Here is a 17,797-nt window from a genome sequence, read left to right as displayed (position 1 = left end):
CTGTAAAGTCCTCCAGAACACCACCCTACCATGTTTTATTTCACAGCCCAGTCACCATCTCACAAAAACAACAGCTAGGAAGAACCTTCCCTTTGCCAACTGGTTTGTGCTTGCTAATGCTCTCAGATTCAGCTGCTGGAGTGTTGATCAACAACAGCAAGATTCTTGCTCTCTCACCTGGGCCTGTGCTTTTCAGCCCTCATCACCTCCCTCAAATGAATGCCTCACTCCCTCTGGGACACAGCCTCCCATCTGTTGTGCACTATGGAATTGGATATTTTTGGTCTTTCATTACCGGAAGCACCTTTCAGTGGACTTCAGTTTCACACATACAGAATGGGAAGAGACTGTCTAGGAAGGAGTATGGCAGAGAGATCTAGGGGCCATAGTGGACCACAAGCTAAATATGAGTCAACAGTGTGATACTGTTGCAAAAAAAGCAAACGTGATTCTGGGATGCATTAACAGGTGTGTTGTGAGCAAGACAAGAGAAGTCATTCTTCCACTCTACCCTGCGCTGGTTAGGCCTCAACTGGAGTATTGTGTCCAGTTCTGGGCACCGCATTTCAAGGAAGATGTGGAGAAATTGGAGAGGGTCCAGAGAAGAGCAACAAGAATGATTAAAGGTCTTGAGAACATGACCTAGGAAGGAAGGCTGAAAGAACTGGGTTTGTTTAGTTTGGAAAAGAGAAGATGAGAGGGGACATGATAGCAGTTTTCAGGTATCTAAAAGGGCATTATCAGGAGGAGGGAGAAAACTTGTTCACCTTAGCCTCTAATGATAGAACAAGAAGCAATGGGCTTAAACTGCAGAAAGGGAGATTTAGGTTGGACACTAGGAAAAAGTTCCTAACTGTCAGGGTAGTTAAACACTGGAATAAATTGCCTAGGGAGGTTGTGGAATCTCCATCTCTGGAGATATTTAAGAGTAGTGTGACGAACTGGGAATGTTCTTAATGTTTTCTCTGAATACTGTGTTGGTGCCTCAGTGTCCCCATGGCAGTACTTAAGTATCTTGCAGAGCAAGGGCCAGTGCACCTAAATGCCTGACCCTCTGTCTCCTAGCAACTGATGGCCTGGGCCCCTCCCCTGCAAAGGTGCCAGCTGAAGGTGTTGGAGACAAAGAGATCAGGTGACCTCCTGGCCCGGGAAAGGAGCTGAGCAGAAAGGAGGGACTGGAAGGGGTTGTTAGTCTGGAGCTGGCTGGGGTCGAGGAGTGAAGTGCAGACATGGGGGGTCTGGTTCACTGCCCCCCAGAATGGACCCGGCCGAGGGGTCCAGTTCGCTGTATCTACAAGCTCTGTTTTAGACCCTGTTCCGGTCATCGAATAAACCTCTGTTTTACTGGCTGGCTAAGAGTCACATCTGACTGCAAACTGGGGGTGCAGGACCCTGTGGCTTCCCCAGGACCCCACTGAGGTGGGCTCGCTGTGGGAAGCGCACGGAGGGGCAGAGGATGCTGAATGCTCCAAGGAGAGACCCAGGAGGTGAAGCCGTGTGAGCTTCTTGCCCTGAACAAGTCTGCTCCAAGGGAGAGGAGGCTCCCCAAAGTCCTGACTGGCTTGGTGGGGAGCAGTTCCAGAGCATCGCCCGGTGACTCTGTGACAAGTAGGTTAGATAAACGTCTATCAGGGATGGTCTAGACAGTATTTGGTCTTGCCATGAGGGCAAGAGACTGGACTCGAACTTTCGAGGTCCCTTCCAGTCCTTGAGTCTTGAGTCTATGACTTCCTGGTTTGGTAGGAGTGGCTACTTTCAGGCTGGTTTGACAGGAGACCTTCCCTTTAGAGGCACAGCACGTAAGGCCAGAAGGGACCACCAGATCATCCAGTCTGACCCCCTGTATATCACAGGCCACCGACACCAGTTAGCACCTGCACATTAATCCAGCAACCAAAATTCGATTCAAGTATCACAGCCCACAGGAGACCAGACTGTTCTGTGCACAGGGAAAGAATAGGACGGAACTAGGGGCACATGTGCCCCTGGCCTCTGCAATGGCATAGAAACGATTAAGTGAGATATATCCAGATAATCCTGGCAAGTGACCCACACCCACGTTTCAGAAAAAGGCGAACTACCTCTCCCTCCCCAAGATCACTGCCAACATGACTAGAGGGAAATTCCTTCACAGTGCTACATATGGTGATCAGTTGGATTCTGAGCATGCCCCTTTCAGACTCAGCAGGCTGATACACAAGGCTCTGCCCACTTGCTGCACTGTACTTAGACACATTATCTGTAATATTAGACAGTCAGAAATTTGGAGTCATCCTGTCACCTTAATCCCTTTTGTAGGTGTTTCTCTGTTCCCCAGGCATTCAGCAGCCTTAGCTCAGTGCAGACTGCCTCCGTTCCAGTCCCTCTTCCCTTAGCAACCCAGGTTTTTCTGCAATATTCAAAACGTGAAGCCACAGAATCTTCAGTTCTTGTAGGAGCTTCCATGAGTAACAACTCTGTCATCTGCTGGCCAATTCTTTAGCAGCCCTCCTTCTGCCTAATCTTAACTATATTTGACATTAATTCTAGTGTTTAGTCCAACCTGGATGGGCGTAAAGACACCTTAAGGAGAACTAGGACCCACCTTAGGTTTCTTCACGCTGTTACCACTGGGCTGAACTTCCTCAGAGAGTTTCCTCTTCCTTGGCTTGCTCTCCGGAGTGGTTTCCAACACTCCTCCTTCCGCAGGCATGGGAGCAGCATTCAATCCCAGAGGATCTGACTAAGAGGATTCGTTACAGACATATAGTTACAATGAGAATCCTTAGTTCACAAGCTTTCCACAAGAGGACAAGCTCTCGTCTCCACCATTTCATTACCCCAATCTCTCAAGTGGAGAGAAACTGAGGCATTATAGGTTGACACATGCAGACAGCAGGTGCAGTGTCCTCACCCCGAAAAGAGAAGTGCCAAGCCAAGGCCAGATAAGACTCTTGTAGCAGGGTAAGCTGCTTCCCTAGTGTCGTGCCAGTACCAGACACCTTCATCCCCAGAGAAGACCAGATCCTCAGAAGAGGAGCTCTCTCTCTACAATCCCACTCCAACAGGAGTGCCATATAAAGCCCAGTAGGGCATCACTATGGCCACCTGAGGCAAACATTGACGCACAATGACATCATGCTGTCCCAGGACAGGCATCTCCCACAGTGACTGGTTGGTGAAACGGTTGAAGTAGTAAGGGCGATTCTCCCGTTTGCTCCAGCACTTCTCCCAGCCAGCCTGCACCAGCTCATCTACGAGAGAGGAAAAGTATCAGCATAAGAGCAGCCCCGAACAGCAACCCTGCTGCTCCAGTCCCCATCACTGTCACAGCACATGCTAAACTGCAGGTGGGAAGGGGGAATCATCATCCCAAAATCCCCTCTACCACTCCGATAGGCCCCTTACCCTAAACTTTCTCCTCTCCCTCTCTGCTGCCACAGGGCTCCAGAATCCTATCCCTGACCCCCTAAACAGCCGAACAAGTACCTGGCAGGTCCTGCACCAGTCGGATGGGTTTCGGGGAGCTGGGCTGGTTCTGGTTAGAGGTACCAGGTGAGTGACTCATCAGAGAAGCTTCCTCCCTGGGGCTGCCGTGATTCTCATTGGCCATTTCTCAGCACACGCACTATAGAAAATATACACAGACAGCACACCAAAATATGATTTGTGCAAGGCTGGCCCTGTGCCCAGAGCCAGTTCAACAGCTTAGCTCTAGCAATACAATCCTGTATCAGCAACAACAGAGGGGTTGAAATGGGGCGGGGCGCACCTGACTCCATGGCAGAAAGCTGTTACAGATGGCTGTTAATCTAATTACACACTGATTAATAGGAACTTTGAACTCTGAACAGCACACAAAAGAGGAGAATCACTTAGCAGCATTAAAAACACACAACTTACAACTAGACCTCATCAGAAAGGTCAAGTGTCTGATACCCTACTAGCCTACCAGGAAGAGAAACCACTTCTCACCTGAGAACATATGCAGACCTCCCCCATCTCAACCATACCAGGAACAGAGTGCACCCTCATATGCTCCCGTAATCTTTATAAAATAGCACAGGCTTAAAACAATATAGACACACAAACTTCGTTAGCTTTAAACTTGAGGCATCTATTAAACACTCAAGTACTACATAAACTCTAGTGCTCTACTAGAAAGGCAACCAATGAGATCCGCAAGCGGACACAGGCTGGGAGGCAAAACTCCTTGGTCCTGTCACTGACTTGCTCCAGGGCTTTGAACAAGTTACCGCACCTCTCTGTACTTCAATTTCTTGAGCTGCAAAATGGGGGTGACACTCCTATCTCTATCCACAAAAGGGAACGTGGAGGTTAATTAGGTCATACTGCTAAAGCACTCTGTAAATATTATTAAATGTTGTCAGTTGGAGAGAAGCCTCCAGGCTCTTCTCGTCTCACTCAACCCTCCCTGTGAAGCCATCAAAACACCTGTCCTGGGGCAAGAATCAGAGATGGCTTCTCTATCACCCTAAACATGCTGGTTCTACAGTGAAGCAGGAAAAAAGGGATGAATGTTAAGAAGTTTTCAGCAATTACCCCCATTTTCCTAGCTCCAGCTGGGCAGCTGCCTTTGTATTTCACCACCCTTCTGTCCCCTCAATTCAGTATCTAAGACAGTGGCACCTCTTTGTCATTAAAGTTTATTTAAGTGGCGCTAATATAAAATAATATTGCAAAGTGGCCATGCTCTCATCTTTCATCTCGAGAGACTCACGTTAAAATCCCGTGTCATGTGATAAATCTGGCAGTCACTCAGTCTAGTCCCTTCCTGCACATTTCACAACAGGCAGTACGTTCAGCAGAAGTGGAATGGAAGGAAGTTCTGCGAATCAGGAATGAGCACTGGCTGCCTGTGGTGCTAACTCCAAAAGAAGAATGTGGTGCAGGTCAGAACTGAAGTGTATTGGTAGGCATGCCTGGCGCAGAAGGTGCCACAAAGAAGGAACCACTCTCCTTCCTTCTCCCAAGAAAGGCAATATAGTGGGTTAGTGGAAGTGTGCAGGTCTTCTAGAACTCTTGATTCTCCAGAGCCAGGCAAAAGACAAGCCCACAGCTGAAAGGCTGTATATTATCCGAGAGCACTTATTAGCCTGCACCACAACATACAAATATTTAGACCCTTCAGCAAGTGGAGAAGTTATATTAATTTTGCATATCTGTGCTGTGTTTCCTACACTCTAACCCCAGGATGACCTCTAGTCATCCTAACCAGAAGTGAGCAGAGGCTGCAAAACTAGCTCAGTCATTTTGCAGGAAAAAAGCAACAGCTCAGCCCCATGCTAAAGTCACTTTTATGCACCAGACCATAGCTGGAATCTGTGTTTCATAGGGCTCCAGACTCACACGCTTCATTACCTACGTAGTCCATCAATCACTCATCTTGTTTGATTTTTAAAAGCTTTTAATCCTTCCTCTTTAGAAGAGTATGTAAAAGACCCAAGCCTGTGCTTATTCAATGTGATTGCCAGTCTGTCCTCCATTATATATTGTGTGCACTATACTTAAATGCAGTGGGTAAGGCCCAAAATAAACCAGGTGTGTACTTCAAGAAGCTACAGCTATTTACAGGCTACGAAGTGTTAAATAAAATGACAGCAATTGGTGCAAGGTTTGATATGTGGGGTACATAATATTCAGCGAATGCTTTTCATCCACGTAGTTTAAAGCACTTAAGAAATGAAGTGCCATCTCCATTTACAGACAGAAAAATGGAAGCAGAGAGAGAGTGATTCTTCTCAACTCACTGAAGACAGTGTGGCAGAGCTTACTATAAACCCAGGTCCCCTTATAGCCAGTCCTTCTCTCTCCAGTGGACCATGCTGATGGGAATATTTGGAGGAGCAGTTTGGCCTGTATCTCACCAATGCTGGGACTTAAAGTGGATCCAAAATAACCATTATATATTGGTTGTGTTGTGTATAGTACTTTACAAACATAAGATCTGGTCCCTGCCCCAAAGAGCTTATAACCTGGAAGTGGTAACTACCAAAAGAGAGTACAGTATGGTGGAAGAACACACACAGCAAGGGAGTACAGCCAGAAGGAGCATGATTTGTTTCACTTCATCAATAGGGGATTTTACATGTTTCACTCTATAATCAGACAGAAGGAGGGATGCAGACATTAGGAATTAGCAGCAGAGAGGGGAGAAATTTTGAAGGTATTTCCCCATCCCAAAGGCAGGGCTGCTCACTGGGGCTGGGAGAGCTGACCACCATCACAACTCATTTCTGCACTGCTTCTGGGTGCCAGTGTGGCCGCACAGCTCAGTCCCAGCGCACACCTCCTAGCCCCCGGGGCTATTTCTGCTGAGAATGACACTGACAAACTAATGATTTGCTTGTTGTTTTTAATGGGTAACATGGGACGGTCACCGGGAAGAAGCAGAAGGCACTTGGGTTAACTCACATGAACATCACACAGAAATGACACCAGCCTAACGTACAGTCTGACAGAGCCCGTGACAGCAGGAGGCAGCGCGCCGGGAGCATCAGGCAGAGCCGGATCAGGCAGCGCCGGGCACTTCGGCTGCAGCGGCGGCGATGCCCAGGGGCGCGGCGGCAGGAGGCTGGAGATCGCTTGCCGGCCAGGACAGGCGGAAGAGCAGGGCCCGGCTCCCCGCTGCCGAGCGGCCAGGCGGGCCGGGGCGCGGAGCTCCGTGGGCGCCGCCGAGCTACTTACAATTGCGGGTTGGGGCGCGGGCCTCGCTCTCTGCTCCAGCGACGCCGTGTGCTGCGCGGGGCTGCGGCCGCATCTTCACAGCGGGCGGGGGCGCGCCTGGCCCGCGGCGGGCGCTACGGGCGAGAACAGGCCGCGTTAGTGCCCGCCCGCCGGCCCGGCTCCCGGAGTGCGCAGGCGCGGGGGCGCGCTCCCGGGCCTCGGGCCGCGGCGGCAGAGGGAGCCCGCGACCGGGCCCCGCGCGGGCAGCGGTGCTCGGGGCCCGGGCGCGCAGGGCTCTAAGATGGCGGCCGAACACCCGGGGCCGCGGCCGCCGCCTCCCCCTCAGCCGCGCGGTCCCCTCACCCCCTCCCGGGAGCGCGGCCCCGCCTCATATCCCGGGGCGCACCCGGTACCTGCGTGTGAGGTCAGGGGCTGGGGGCACCGGAGACCGCGCCGCTTCCTGCTACCGTCCCGCCTCCACCGCGCCCTCCCCTCCGCCGCCATCTTGTGTCGGGACCCGGAGGAGCCAGTGCGCAGCCGCTGCACCGCCCCGCCCTGGGTACTGCGCAGGCGCCGCTGTCGAACTCAGACACCGCGCAGGCGTGACTCTCTCCACACCCCAGCCACAGGCAATGCGCATGCGTAGAACCTAGACTTGTTGCACACCTGCCAACAGAACTCATGCGCTAACCCAGCTGCGCCCTGTTGCCTTTCTGGCGCCATCTTTGGTGTGGCCGTATTGGAACTCACGGGAGGCTCCTCCCCTAGGGCGGGGCCAGACGCGGAGGCCGGCAGGGGGCGGAGCTCTAGTCCCCAGGACTCCTGGGTTCTATGGGCTGGTGGTTCGTCGAGTCCTAGGTTCCAGGCGACATTGGATCCTGGGGCCCGATCCCTGCGCGGCCCATGGGAACTTCTGCGTCCCTGGGGCTTGGCCTGGGTGGGGCACGGAGCTGGACGCAGCGGGGACAGTCACCAGAGCTGCCCCCTCTGCCCGTCCCTGCCACGGTGCCAGGCCCCGGCCAGGACAGAGTCACCAGAGCCTCCCCCTCTGCCCGTCCCTGCCACGGTGCCAGGCCCCGGCCAGGACAGAGTCACCAGAGCCTCCCCCTCTGCCCGTCCCTGCCACGGTGCCAGGCCCCGGCCAGGAGAGAGTCACCAGAGCCTCCCCCTCTGCCCGTCCCTGCCACGGTGCCAGGCCCCGGCCAGGACAGAGTCACCAGAGCCTCCCGCACTATCCGTCCCTGCCACGGTGCCAGGCCCCGGCTAGGAGAGAGTCACCAGAGCCTCCCCCACTGCCCGTCCCTGCCACGGTGCCAGGCGTCGGCTCCGGCCAGGAGAGAGTCACCAGAGCCTCCCCCTCTGCCCGTCCCTGCCACGGTTCAAGACCCGGCCAGGAGAGAGTCACCAGAGCCTCCCCCTCTGACCGTCCCTGCCACGGTGCCAGGCCCCGGCCAGGAGAGAGTCACCAGAGCCTCCCGCACTACCCGTCCCTGCCACGGTGCCAGGCCCCGGCCAGGAGAGAGTCACCAGAGCCTCCCCCACTGCCCGTCCGTGCCACGGTGCCAGGCGCCGGCTCCGGCCAGGAGAGAGTCACCAGAGCCTCCCCCTCTGCCCGTCCCTGCCACGCTGCCAGGCTCCGGCCGCAGCCAGGAGAGAGTCAACAGAGCCTCCCCCTCTGCCCGTCCCTCCCATGGTTCAAGACCCGGCCAGGAGAGAGTCACCAGAGCCTCCCCCTCTGACCGTCCCTGCCACGGTGCCAGGCCCCGGCCAGGAGAGAGTCACCAGAGCCTCCCCCTCTGCCCGTCCCTGCCACGGTGCCAGGCCCCGGCCTCGGCCAGGAGAGAGTCACCAGAGCCTCCCCCTCTGCCCGTCCCTGCCACGGTGCCAGGCCCCGGCCCCGGCCAGGAGAGAGTCACCAGAGCTTCCCCCTCTACCCATCGCTGCCACGGTGCCAGGCCACGGCACCGGCGAGGAAAGAGTCACCGGAGCCTCCCCCTCTGCCCATCGCTGCCATGGTGCCAGGCCTCGGCCAGGAGAGAGTCACTAGCGCCTCCCCCTCTGCCAGTCCCTGCCACCGTGCCAGGCCTCGGACAGGAGAGAGTCACCAGAGCCTCCTCCACTGCCCATACCTGCCACGGTGCCAAGCCCCGGCCCCGGCCAGGAGAGAATCACCAGAGCCTTCCCCTCTGCCCGTCCCTGCCACGGTTCCAGGCCCCGGCCACAGCCAGGAGAGAGTCAACAGAGCCTCCCCCTCGGCCCGTCCCTGCCACGGTTCCAGGCCCCGGCCAGGAGAGAGTCACCAGAGCCTCCCCCTCTGCCCGTCCCTGCCATGGTGACAGGCCCCGGCCGCGGCCAGGAGAGAGTCACCGAAGCCTCCCCCACTGCCCGTCGCTGCCACGGTGCCAGGTCCCGGCCAGGAGAGAGTCACCAGACCCACCCCCTCTGCCCGTCCCTGCCACGGTCCCAGGCCCTGGCCCCGGCCAGGAGAGAGTCACCAGAGCCTCCCCCTCTGCCCATCGCTGCCACGGTGCCAGGCCCCGGCTCCGGCCAGGAAAGAGTCACCGGAGCCTACCCCTCTGCCCATCGCTGCCACGGTGCCAGGCCCCGGCCAGGAGAGAGTCACCAGCGCCTCCCCCTCTGCCAGTCCCTGCCACCGTGCCAGGCCCCGGCCAGGAGAGAGTCACCAGAGCCTCCCCTTCTGCCCGTCACTGCCACGGTGCCAGGCCCCGACCAGGAGACAGTCACCAGAGCCTCCCCCACTGCCCATACCTGCCATGGTGACAGGCCCCGGCCCCGGCCAGGAGAGAATCACCAGAGCCTCCCCCGCTGCCCGTCCCTGCCACGGTGCCAGGCCCCGGCCGCAGCCAGGAGAGAGTCAACAGAGCCTCCCCCTTGGCCCGTCCCTGCCACGGTTCCAAGCCCCGGCCAGAAGAGAGTCACCAGCGCCTCCCCCTCTGCCAGTCCCTGCCACCGTGCCAGGCCCCGGCCAGGAGAGAGTCACCAGAGCCTCCCCCTCTGCCCGTAACTGCCACGGTGCCAGGCCCGGACCAGGAGAGAGTCACCAGAGCCTCCCCCACTGCCCATACCTGCCACGGTGACAAGCCCCGGCCAGGAGAGAATCACCAGAGCCTCCCCCACTGCCAATACCTGCCACGGTGACAAGCCCCGGCCAGGAGAGAATCACCAGAGCCAAACCCTCTGCCCGTCCCTGCCACGGTGCCAGGCCCCGGCCGCAACCAGGAGAGACTCAGCAGAGCCTCCCCCTCTGCCCGTCCCTGCCACGGTACCAGGCCCCGGCCGCAGCCAGGAGAGAGTCAGCAGAGCCTCCCCCTCTGCCCGTCCCTGCCACGGTGCCAGGCCCCGGCCGCAGCCAGGAGAGAGTCACCAGAGCCTCCCCCTCTGCCCGTCCCTACCACGGTACCAGGCCCCGGCCGCAGCCAGGAGAGAGTCAGCAGAGCCTCCCCCTCTGCCCGTCCCTGCCACGGTGCCAGGCCCCGGCCGCAGCCAGGAGAGAGTCACCAGAGCCTCCCCCTCTGCCCATCGCTGCCACGGTGCCAGGCCCCGGCCAGGAAAGAGTCACCAGAGCCTCCCCCTCTGCCCGTCCCTGCCACGGTCCCAGGCCCCAGCCGCGACCAGGAGAGAGTCACCACAGCCTCCCCCTCTGCCCCTCCCTGCCACGGTGCCAGGCCCCGGCCCCGGCCAGGAGAGAGTCACCAGAGCCTCCCCCTCTGCCCGTCCCTGCCATGGTGACAGGCCCCGGCCCCAGCCAGGAGAGAGTCACCGGAGCCTCCCCCACTGCCCGTCGCTGCCACGGTGCCAGGCCCCGGCCAGGAGGGAGTCACCAGAGCCTCCCCCTCTGCCCGTCCCTGCCACGGTGCCAGGCCCCGGCCAGGAGAGAGTCACCAGAGCCTCCTGCACTGCCCGTCCCTGCCACGGTGCCAGGCCCCGGCCAGGAGAGAGTCACCAGAGCCTCCCCCACTGCCCGTCCCTGCCACGGTGCCAGGCGCCGGCTCCGGCCAGGAGAGAATCACCAGAGCCTCCCTCTCTGCCCGTCCCTGCCACGGTGCCAGGCTCCGGCCGCAGCCAGGAGAGAGTCAACAGAGCATCCCCCTCTGCCCGTCCCTGCCACGGTGCCAGGCTGTGACGAACTGGGAAAGTTCTTAATGTTTCTCTGAATACTGTGTTGGTGCCTCAGTGTCCCCATGGCAGTTCTTAAGTATCTGGCAGAGCAAAGGGCCAGTGCAGCTAAATGCCTGACACTCTGTCTCCTAGCAACTGATGGCCTGGGCCCCTCCTCTGCAAAGGTGCCAGCTGAAGGTGTTGGAGACAAAGGGATCAGGTGACCTCCTGGCCCGGGAAAGGGGCTGAGGAGAGAGGAGGGGCTGGGAGGGGTTGTTAGTCTGGAGCTGGCTGGGGTCAAGGGTGGAGGGCAGACCTGGGGGTCTGGCTCACTGCCCCCCAGAATGGACCCAGCTGAGGGGTCCGGTTCGCTGTATCTACAAGCTCTGTTTTAGACCCTATTCCTGTCATCGAATAAACCTCTGTTTTACTGGCTGGCTGAGAGTCACGTCTGACTGCAAAGTGGGGGTGCAGGACCCTGTGGCTTCCCCAGGACCCCGCTGGGGTGGACTCGCTGTGGGAAGCGCACGGAGGGGCAGAGGATGCTGAATGCTCCAAGGAGAGACCCAGGAGGTGAAAACGTGTGAGCTTCTTGCCCTGAACAAGTCTGCTCCAAGGGAGAGGAGGCTCCCCAAAGTCCTAACTGGCTTGGTGGGGAGCAGTTCCAGAGCATCGCCCGGGGACTCCGTGACAACTGGTGGCAGCGGCGGGATGTACTGCACCCCGTGAATGGCGCTGCTTGCAGTAAGTGACTGGGGAGCAGTAAAACAAAGGAGGGATAATGAGGACCAGGCGCGCTGAAGGCTCAGAGAGGGACGGTTTCAGGGGGCAGTTAACCTCTGGGAGTGTGTGACCAGCGAGAAGGACTGTTGGAGTAACAGGGTCCCCCTGAGGACTGCAGCGAGCAGTCTCGGGGCGGAGGAGCTTGCCTCTCGACCCTGGGAGAGAGAAGGATTTTTGCAGTAGCAGGGTTCCCCTGGGGATTGCAGGAGCAGTCCCAGGGGCGGAGGAGTCTGCAGCTCGACCCTGGCAAAGAGGTGGTGATCACGAGAAGGGCTGGCACACCAGGGGTTCTTCCTGGAAACCATGGGGGAGCCAAGAGCACACAGGCCTGTGAGTCCAGAGCCACTTGGGAACGGTGAAGTGATGGCCTATCACCATCTCCTTGAGAAGGATATTGTGATCCTGTGCACAAAGAGAGGGTTACGCATGGGGAAATTCACCAAGGCACAGTTAATCATGCAGTTGGAGGAGAAGCACCGCTCTGAGGAGCAGATTACTGGCCCAGATGGGGCTACAAGAGGATCTGAGAGCGGCTGGAGCATCAGCCAGGCATCCCTGGGAGTCTGGTCCCCAATCAGACGAGGGTCTTCACGATTGGGTTCCCCATCAGGAGATTGGAGACGGATGGGATGGGAGCAGAGCCTGAGAGAGCGAGAGGACCGTGAGAGAGAGCAAGAGCCCGAGGAAGAGCTGCAGGAGAAGCAGCAGCAGTGTGGACTGGTGATGGTGGATCAGAGAGACATAGGGGGCTGCCCAGGGGTTAGTGGGGAAACACGCCTGCGGGGGCGAGACCCTGGGACAGAGAGAACTGTGGTGGTGCAGCCCCAGATGCTGAGGGACTGTGGAACCTGGGTGAAGTTCCCTGGGGTGAAGCCCCTCGCCCTGCCTATGGCCCAGATCCCTGTGCAGACCCAGGAGGGGTCGGGCTGGCTGGTGGTTGGGGTTCTCCAGGATATCAGCTGGGAGGCCCTGTTGGGGGGTGACTGTCTCCCCTTGGGACAGGATCCAGGCCCCGCTCCTGTAATGGCCGAGGGTTTGAATTCAAATCCAGGGAACCAATTGGCTAGGATGGAAATGGGCAGTGAAAATGCAAACGACCCGGCTGGCAGGGGGGAGGGGCTGCTGGGCTCAGGATACCTGCCTACCTGTAACCAGCCCCCTGAGGCTGAGTGGGAGGGAGAGATGCTCCCCGCCCCCCTGCACACCGGAGACGGGGCTCACGCTGGCTCTGATGCTGTGACCAGAGCAGAGAGCTCGCTGCCTGCCCCCACTGGGACAGCAAGGGCAGCACTGAGCACGGGGGGGGGAGCTGAGATCCCAGCTGAGTGCAGGGACACCCAGGCAGGGCAGGTCAGCTGCCAAACAGGTTTGCCTGGTCCAGACGTGCTGCTAGGAAGTGATTACACAGCAGGGAGGGAGCTACCAGGGACAGGGCTCAGGGGGGCTGTGACCCCAGGCCCAGCCAGCGAAAGGGAGCAGGTCCCACTCCCTGCCCCAGCCGCTGAATCCCAGACCGAGCTGCAGAGGGATCCCTCCTTGGAGAAGCTGAGGGAACTTGCTGGCCACAGCGCTGCAAACCCCCTTGGGGAAGGCTGCAGGGACAGAGTCCTGCAAGAGAAGGGATTCCTGTACCAGGAATGGGGTCCCCAAGGGGAAGTAGAACTGGGGGTAATCGGGAGGCAGCTGGTGGTGCCCCAAGAATCCACAGGGTTCTTCCCGTTCGAGCTGCTGGATGGGAGGAGAGTGAGGGGACCCCTGGACCTGAAGAGGGAGGATTGGATGGAAAAGGGGGAAGACCCCCGGGTGGATCTCTTCCCTGAGGTGGGAGACAATCTCCCCATCAGGTGTTTCCCATTCAGAGTCACTGGGAAAGCAGCCCAGAACCTGGAGAGAGAAGTCTGGAACATGCTGGCTTTAGATGGGATCCAGCCGTTTTACAGCCCATGGGCCTCACCCGTGGGGCTGATCCCCAAGGGAGACAGGATGATCTGGTTTTATGGGGGCTATCAGAAGCTTAAAGCCATCACAGTGTCTGGTGCCGACCCCATGCCTAGGCCTGGGGAGATTCTAGACAAGCAGAGGGCGATGGAGAACTTGGCCCTGGCAGACACTGATAACATGTGCATCTTTAGCCAGATCTGGGAGGAACAGGTGTCCCAGGTGAAGAGGGGGCTGGGCTGCCTCAAGGAGGTGGGACTGACCTTAAAAGCTGGAAAGTGTAAGGGGGGATGGAAGAGGTGTTGTGTCTGGGCCACAAAGTGGGAAGCGGCTGCCCAAGCCCAGAGCTGGCAAAGGCCAAGATGAGGGCTCTTAACCAAGAGAGCCCGAATCACAGACCGAAGGGCTGGGGAAAGACCCAATCCCAGCTTGAACCCCAGGGGTATTGGGGTGGCAAAGGGTGTGGGCTGCATAAACTTTCCCACCTGCGGCCTGCAAGTGCCATCAAGCACACTCGACCTAAGGGAGGGCGTGAGACTGGACTGTCCTGGCGTAACTCACACCAAGGAATGGGAGAGATGCTGGGGCATCCATGGGAACGTTGGTGGGTTCGAACTTCCCCAGGTCACTGGCTGGAGTGACCTCGCTCAGTTCGGTCTCGAAGGGGGGAGAGATGTGACGAACTGGGAAAGTTCTTAATGTTTCTCTGAATACTGTGTTGGTGCCTCAGTGTCCCCATGGCAGTTCTTAAGTCTCTGGCAGAGCAAAGGGCCAGCGCACCTAAATGCCTTGCACTCTGTCTCCTAGCAACTGATGGCCTGGGCCCCTCCTCTGCAAAGGTGCCAGCTGAAGGTGTTGGAGACAAAGGGATCAGGTGACCTCCTGGCCCGGGAAAGGGGCTGAGGAGAGAGGAGGGGCTGGGAGTGGTGGTTAGTCTGGAGCTGGCTGGGGTCGAGGAGTGGAGGGCAGACCTGGGGGTCTGGCTCACTGCTCCCCAGAATGGACCCAGCCGAGGGGTCCGGTTCGCTGTATCTACAAGCTCTGTTTTAGACCCTGTTCCTGTCATTGAATAAACCTCTGTTTTACTGGCTGGCTGAGAGTCACGTCTGACTGCAAACTGGGGGTGCAGGACCCTGTGGCTTCCCCAGGACCCCGCTGGGGTGGACTCGCTGTGGGAAGCGCACGGAGGGGCAGAGGATGCTGAATGCTCCAAGGAGAGACCCAGGAGGTGAAAACGTGTGAGCTTCGTGCCCTGAACAAGTCTGCTGCAAGGGAGAGAAGGCTCCCCAAAGTCCTGACTGGCTTGGTGGGGAGCAGTTCCGGAGCATCGCCCGGGGACTCCGTGACACAGGCCCCGGCCCCGGCCTCGGCCAGGAGAGAGTCACCAGACCTTCCCCCTCTGCCCGTCCCTGCCATGGTGCCAGGCCCCGGCCCCGGCCAGGAGAGAGTCACCAGAGCCTCCCCCTCTGCCCATCGCTGCCACGGTGCCAGGACCCGGACCCGGCCAGGAAAGAGTCACCGGAGCCTCCCCCGCTGCCCGTTGCTGCCACGATACCAGGCCCTGGCCAGGACAGAGTCACCAGAGCCTCCCCCTCTGCCCGTCCCTGCCATGCTGCCAGGCCCCGGCCCCGGCCAGGAGAGAGTCACCAGAGCCTCCCCTTCTGCCCATCGCTGCCACGGTGCCAGGCCCCGGCTCCGGCCACGAAAGAGTCACCGGAGCCTCCCCCTCTGCCCATCGCTGCCACAGTGCCAGGCCTCGGCCAGGAGAGAGTCACCAGCGCCTCCCCCTCTGCCACTCCCTGCCACCGTGCCAGGCCCCGGCCAGGAGAGAGTCACCAGAGCCTCCCCCACTGCCCATACCTGCCACGGTGCCAAGCCCCGGCCCCGGCCAGGAGAGAATCACCAGAGCCTTCCCCTCTGCCCGTCCCTGCCACAGTTCCAGCCCCGGCCGCAGCCAGGAGAGAGTCAACAGAGCCTCCCCCTCGCCGTCCCTGCCACGGTTCCAGGCCCCGGCCCCGGCCAGGAGAGAGTCACCAGAGCCTCCCCCTCTGCCCGTCCCTGCCACGGTGACAGGCCCCGGCCAGGAGAGAGTCACCAGACCCACCCCCTCTGCCCGTCCCTGACATGGTCCTAGGCCTCGGCCCCGGCCAGGAGAGAGTCACCAGAGCCTCCCCCTCTGCCCATCGCTGCCACGGTGCCAGGCCCCGGCTCCGGCCAGGAAAGAGTCACCGGAGCCTCCCCCTCTGCCCATCGCTGCCACGGTGCCAGGCCCCGGCCAGGAGAGAGTCACCAGCGCCTCCCCCTCTGCCAGTCCCTGCCACCGTGCCAGGCCCGGCCAGGAGAGAGTCACCAGAGCTTCCCCCTCTGCCCGTCACTGCCACGGTGCCAGGCCCCGACCTGGAGAGAGTCACCAGAGGCTCCCCCACTGCCGATACCTGCCACGGTGACAGGCCCCGGCCCCGGCCAGGAGAGAATCACCAGAGCCTCCCCCGCTGCCCATCCCTGCCACGGTGCCAGGCCCCGGCCAGGAGAGAATCACCAGAGCCTAACCCTCTGCCAGTCCCTGCCACCGTGCCAGGCCCGGCCAGGAGAGAATCACCAGAGCCTCCCCCGCTGCCCGTCCCTGCCACGGTGCCAGGCCCCGGCCAGGAGAGAATCACCAGAGCCTAACCCTCTGCCGTCCCTGCCACGGTGCCAGGCCCCGGCCGCAGCCAGGAGAGAGTCAACAGAGCCTCCCCCTTGTTCCGTCCCTGCCACGGTTCCAAGCCCCGGCCAGAAGAAAGTCACCAGAGCCTCCCCCTCTGCCCGTCCCTGCCACAGTGACAGGCCCCGGCCAGGAGAGAGTCACCGGAGCCTCCCCCACTGCCCGTCCCTGCCACGGTGCCATGCCCTGGCCAGGAGAGAGTCACCAGAGCCTCCCCCACTGCCCGTCCCTGCCACGGTGGCACGCCCTGGCCAGGAGAGAGTCACCAGAGCCTTCCCCACTGCCCGTCCCTACCACGGTGGCAGGCCCCGGCCCCGGCGAGGAGAGAGTCACCAGAGCCTCCCCCGCTGCCTGTCCCTGCCACGGTGCCAGGCCCTGGCCCCGGCCAGGAGAGAGTCACCAGAGCCTCCCCCTCTGCCCGTCCCTGCCACGGTGCCAGGCCCCGGCCGCAACCAGGAGAGACTCAGCAGAGCCTCCCCCTCTGCCCGTCCCTGCCACGGTGCCAGGCCCCGGCCGCAGCCAGGAGAGAGTCACCAGAGCCTCCCACTCTGCCCATCGCTGCCACGGTGCCAGGCCCCGGCCCCGGCCAGGAGAGAGTCACCAGAGCCTCCCCCTCTGCCCGTCCCTGCCACGGTGCCAGGCCCTGGCCAGGAGAGAGTCACCAGAGCCTCCCGCACTGCCCGTCCCTGCCAAGGTGCCAGGCTCCGGCCAGGAGAGAGTCAACAGAGCCTCCCCCTCTGCCCGTCCCTCCCACGGTTCCAGACCCCGGCCAGGAGAGAGTCACCAGAGCCGCCCCCTCTGCCCGTCCCTGCCACGGTGCCAGGCCCCGGCCAGGACAGAGTCACTAGAGCCTCCCCCGCTGCCCGTCCCTGCCACGGTGCCAGGCCCCGGCCAGGAAAGAGTCACGAGAGCCTCCTCCGCTGCCCGTCCCTGCCACGGTGCCAGGCCACGGCCGCAGCCAGGAGAGAGTCACCAGAGGCTCCCCCTCTGCCCGTCCCTGCCACGGTGCCAGGCCCCGGCCCCGGCCAGGAGAGAGTCACCAGAGCCTCCCCCTCTGCCCGTCCCTGCCACGGTGCCAGGCCCCGGCCGCGACCAGGAGAGAGTCACCAGAGCCTCCCCCTCTGCCCATCGCTGCCACGGTGCCAGGCCCCGGCCAGGAGAGAGTCACCAGAGCCTCCCCCACTGCCCATACCTGCCACGGTGCCAAGCCCCGGCCCCGGCCAGGAGAGAATCACCAGAGCCTCTCCCACTGCCCGTCCCTGCCACAGTTCCAGCCCCGGCCGCAGCCAGGAGAGAGTCAACAGAGCCTCCCACTCTGCCCATCGCTGCCACGGTGCCAGGCCCCGGCCCCGGCCAGGAGAGAGTCACCAGAGCCTCCCCCTCTGCCCGTCCCTGCCACGGTGCCAGGCCCTGGCCAGGAGAGAGTCACCAGAGCCTCCCGCACTGCCCGTCCCTGCCAAGGTGCCAGGCTCCGGCCAGGAGAGAGTCAACAGAGCCTCCCCCTCTGCCCGTCCCTCCCACGGTTCCAGACCCCGGCCAGGAGAGAGTCACCAGAGCCGCCCCCTCTGCCCGTCCCTGCCACGGTGC

General features: G+C 60.3%; 1 protein-coding gene across 3 annotated transcripts in view; it reads right to left on the bottom strand.

Moving 5' to 3' along the window:
• PCIF1 (phosphorylated CTD interacting factor 1) overlaps positions 1-7,193 on the bottom strand; it is a 36,556-nt gene extending 29,363 nt beyond the window's left edge. For 2 of the 3 annotated variants that reach the window (XM_050917714.1, XM_050917713.1), the window contains exons 1-5: positions 7,080-7,191; positions 6,688-6,800; positions 3,469-3,607; positions 3,109-3,233; positions 2,585-2,722 (exon numbers count right to left, since the gene is read on the bottom strand). In XM_050917714.1, the coding sequence (XP_050773671.1) occupies positions 2,585-2,722; positions 3,109-3,233; positions 3,469-3,592 (387 nt within the window). In that variant the 5' untranslated portion in view covers positions 3,593-3,607; positions 6,688-6,800; positions 7,080-7,191. Of the gene's footprint in view, positions 1-2,584; positions 2,723-3,108; positions 3,234-3,468; positions 3,608-6,687; positions 6,801-7,079 lie in introns of all 3 variants that reach the window. The other variant, XM_050917715.1, reaches the window with a different exon arrangement.
• Positions 7,194-17,797: the final 10,604 nt, after the last annotated feature.

This window comes from Gopherus flavomarginatus, chromosome 11, assembly GCF_025201925.1.
Source record: "Gopherus flavomarginatus isolate rGopFla2 chromosome 11, rGopFla2.mat.asm, whole genome shotgun sequence".
NCBI lineage: Eukaryota > Metazoa > Chordata > Testudines > Testudinidae > Gopherus > Gopherus flavomarginatus.
The sequence above is the reverse complement of the archived record's forward strand: the minus strand, read 5'-3'. Positions and strand labels throughout refer to the sequence as shown.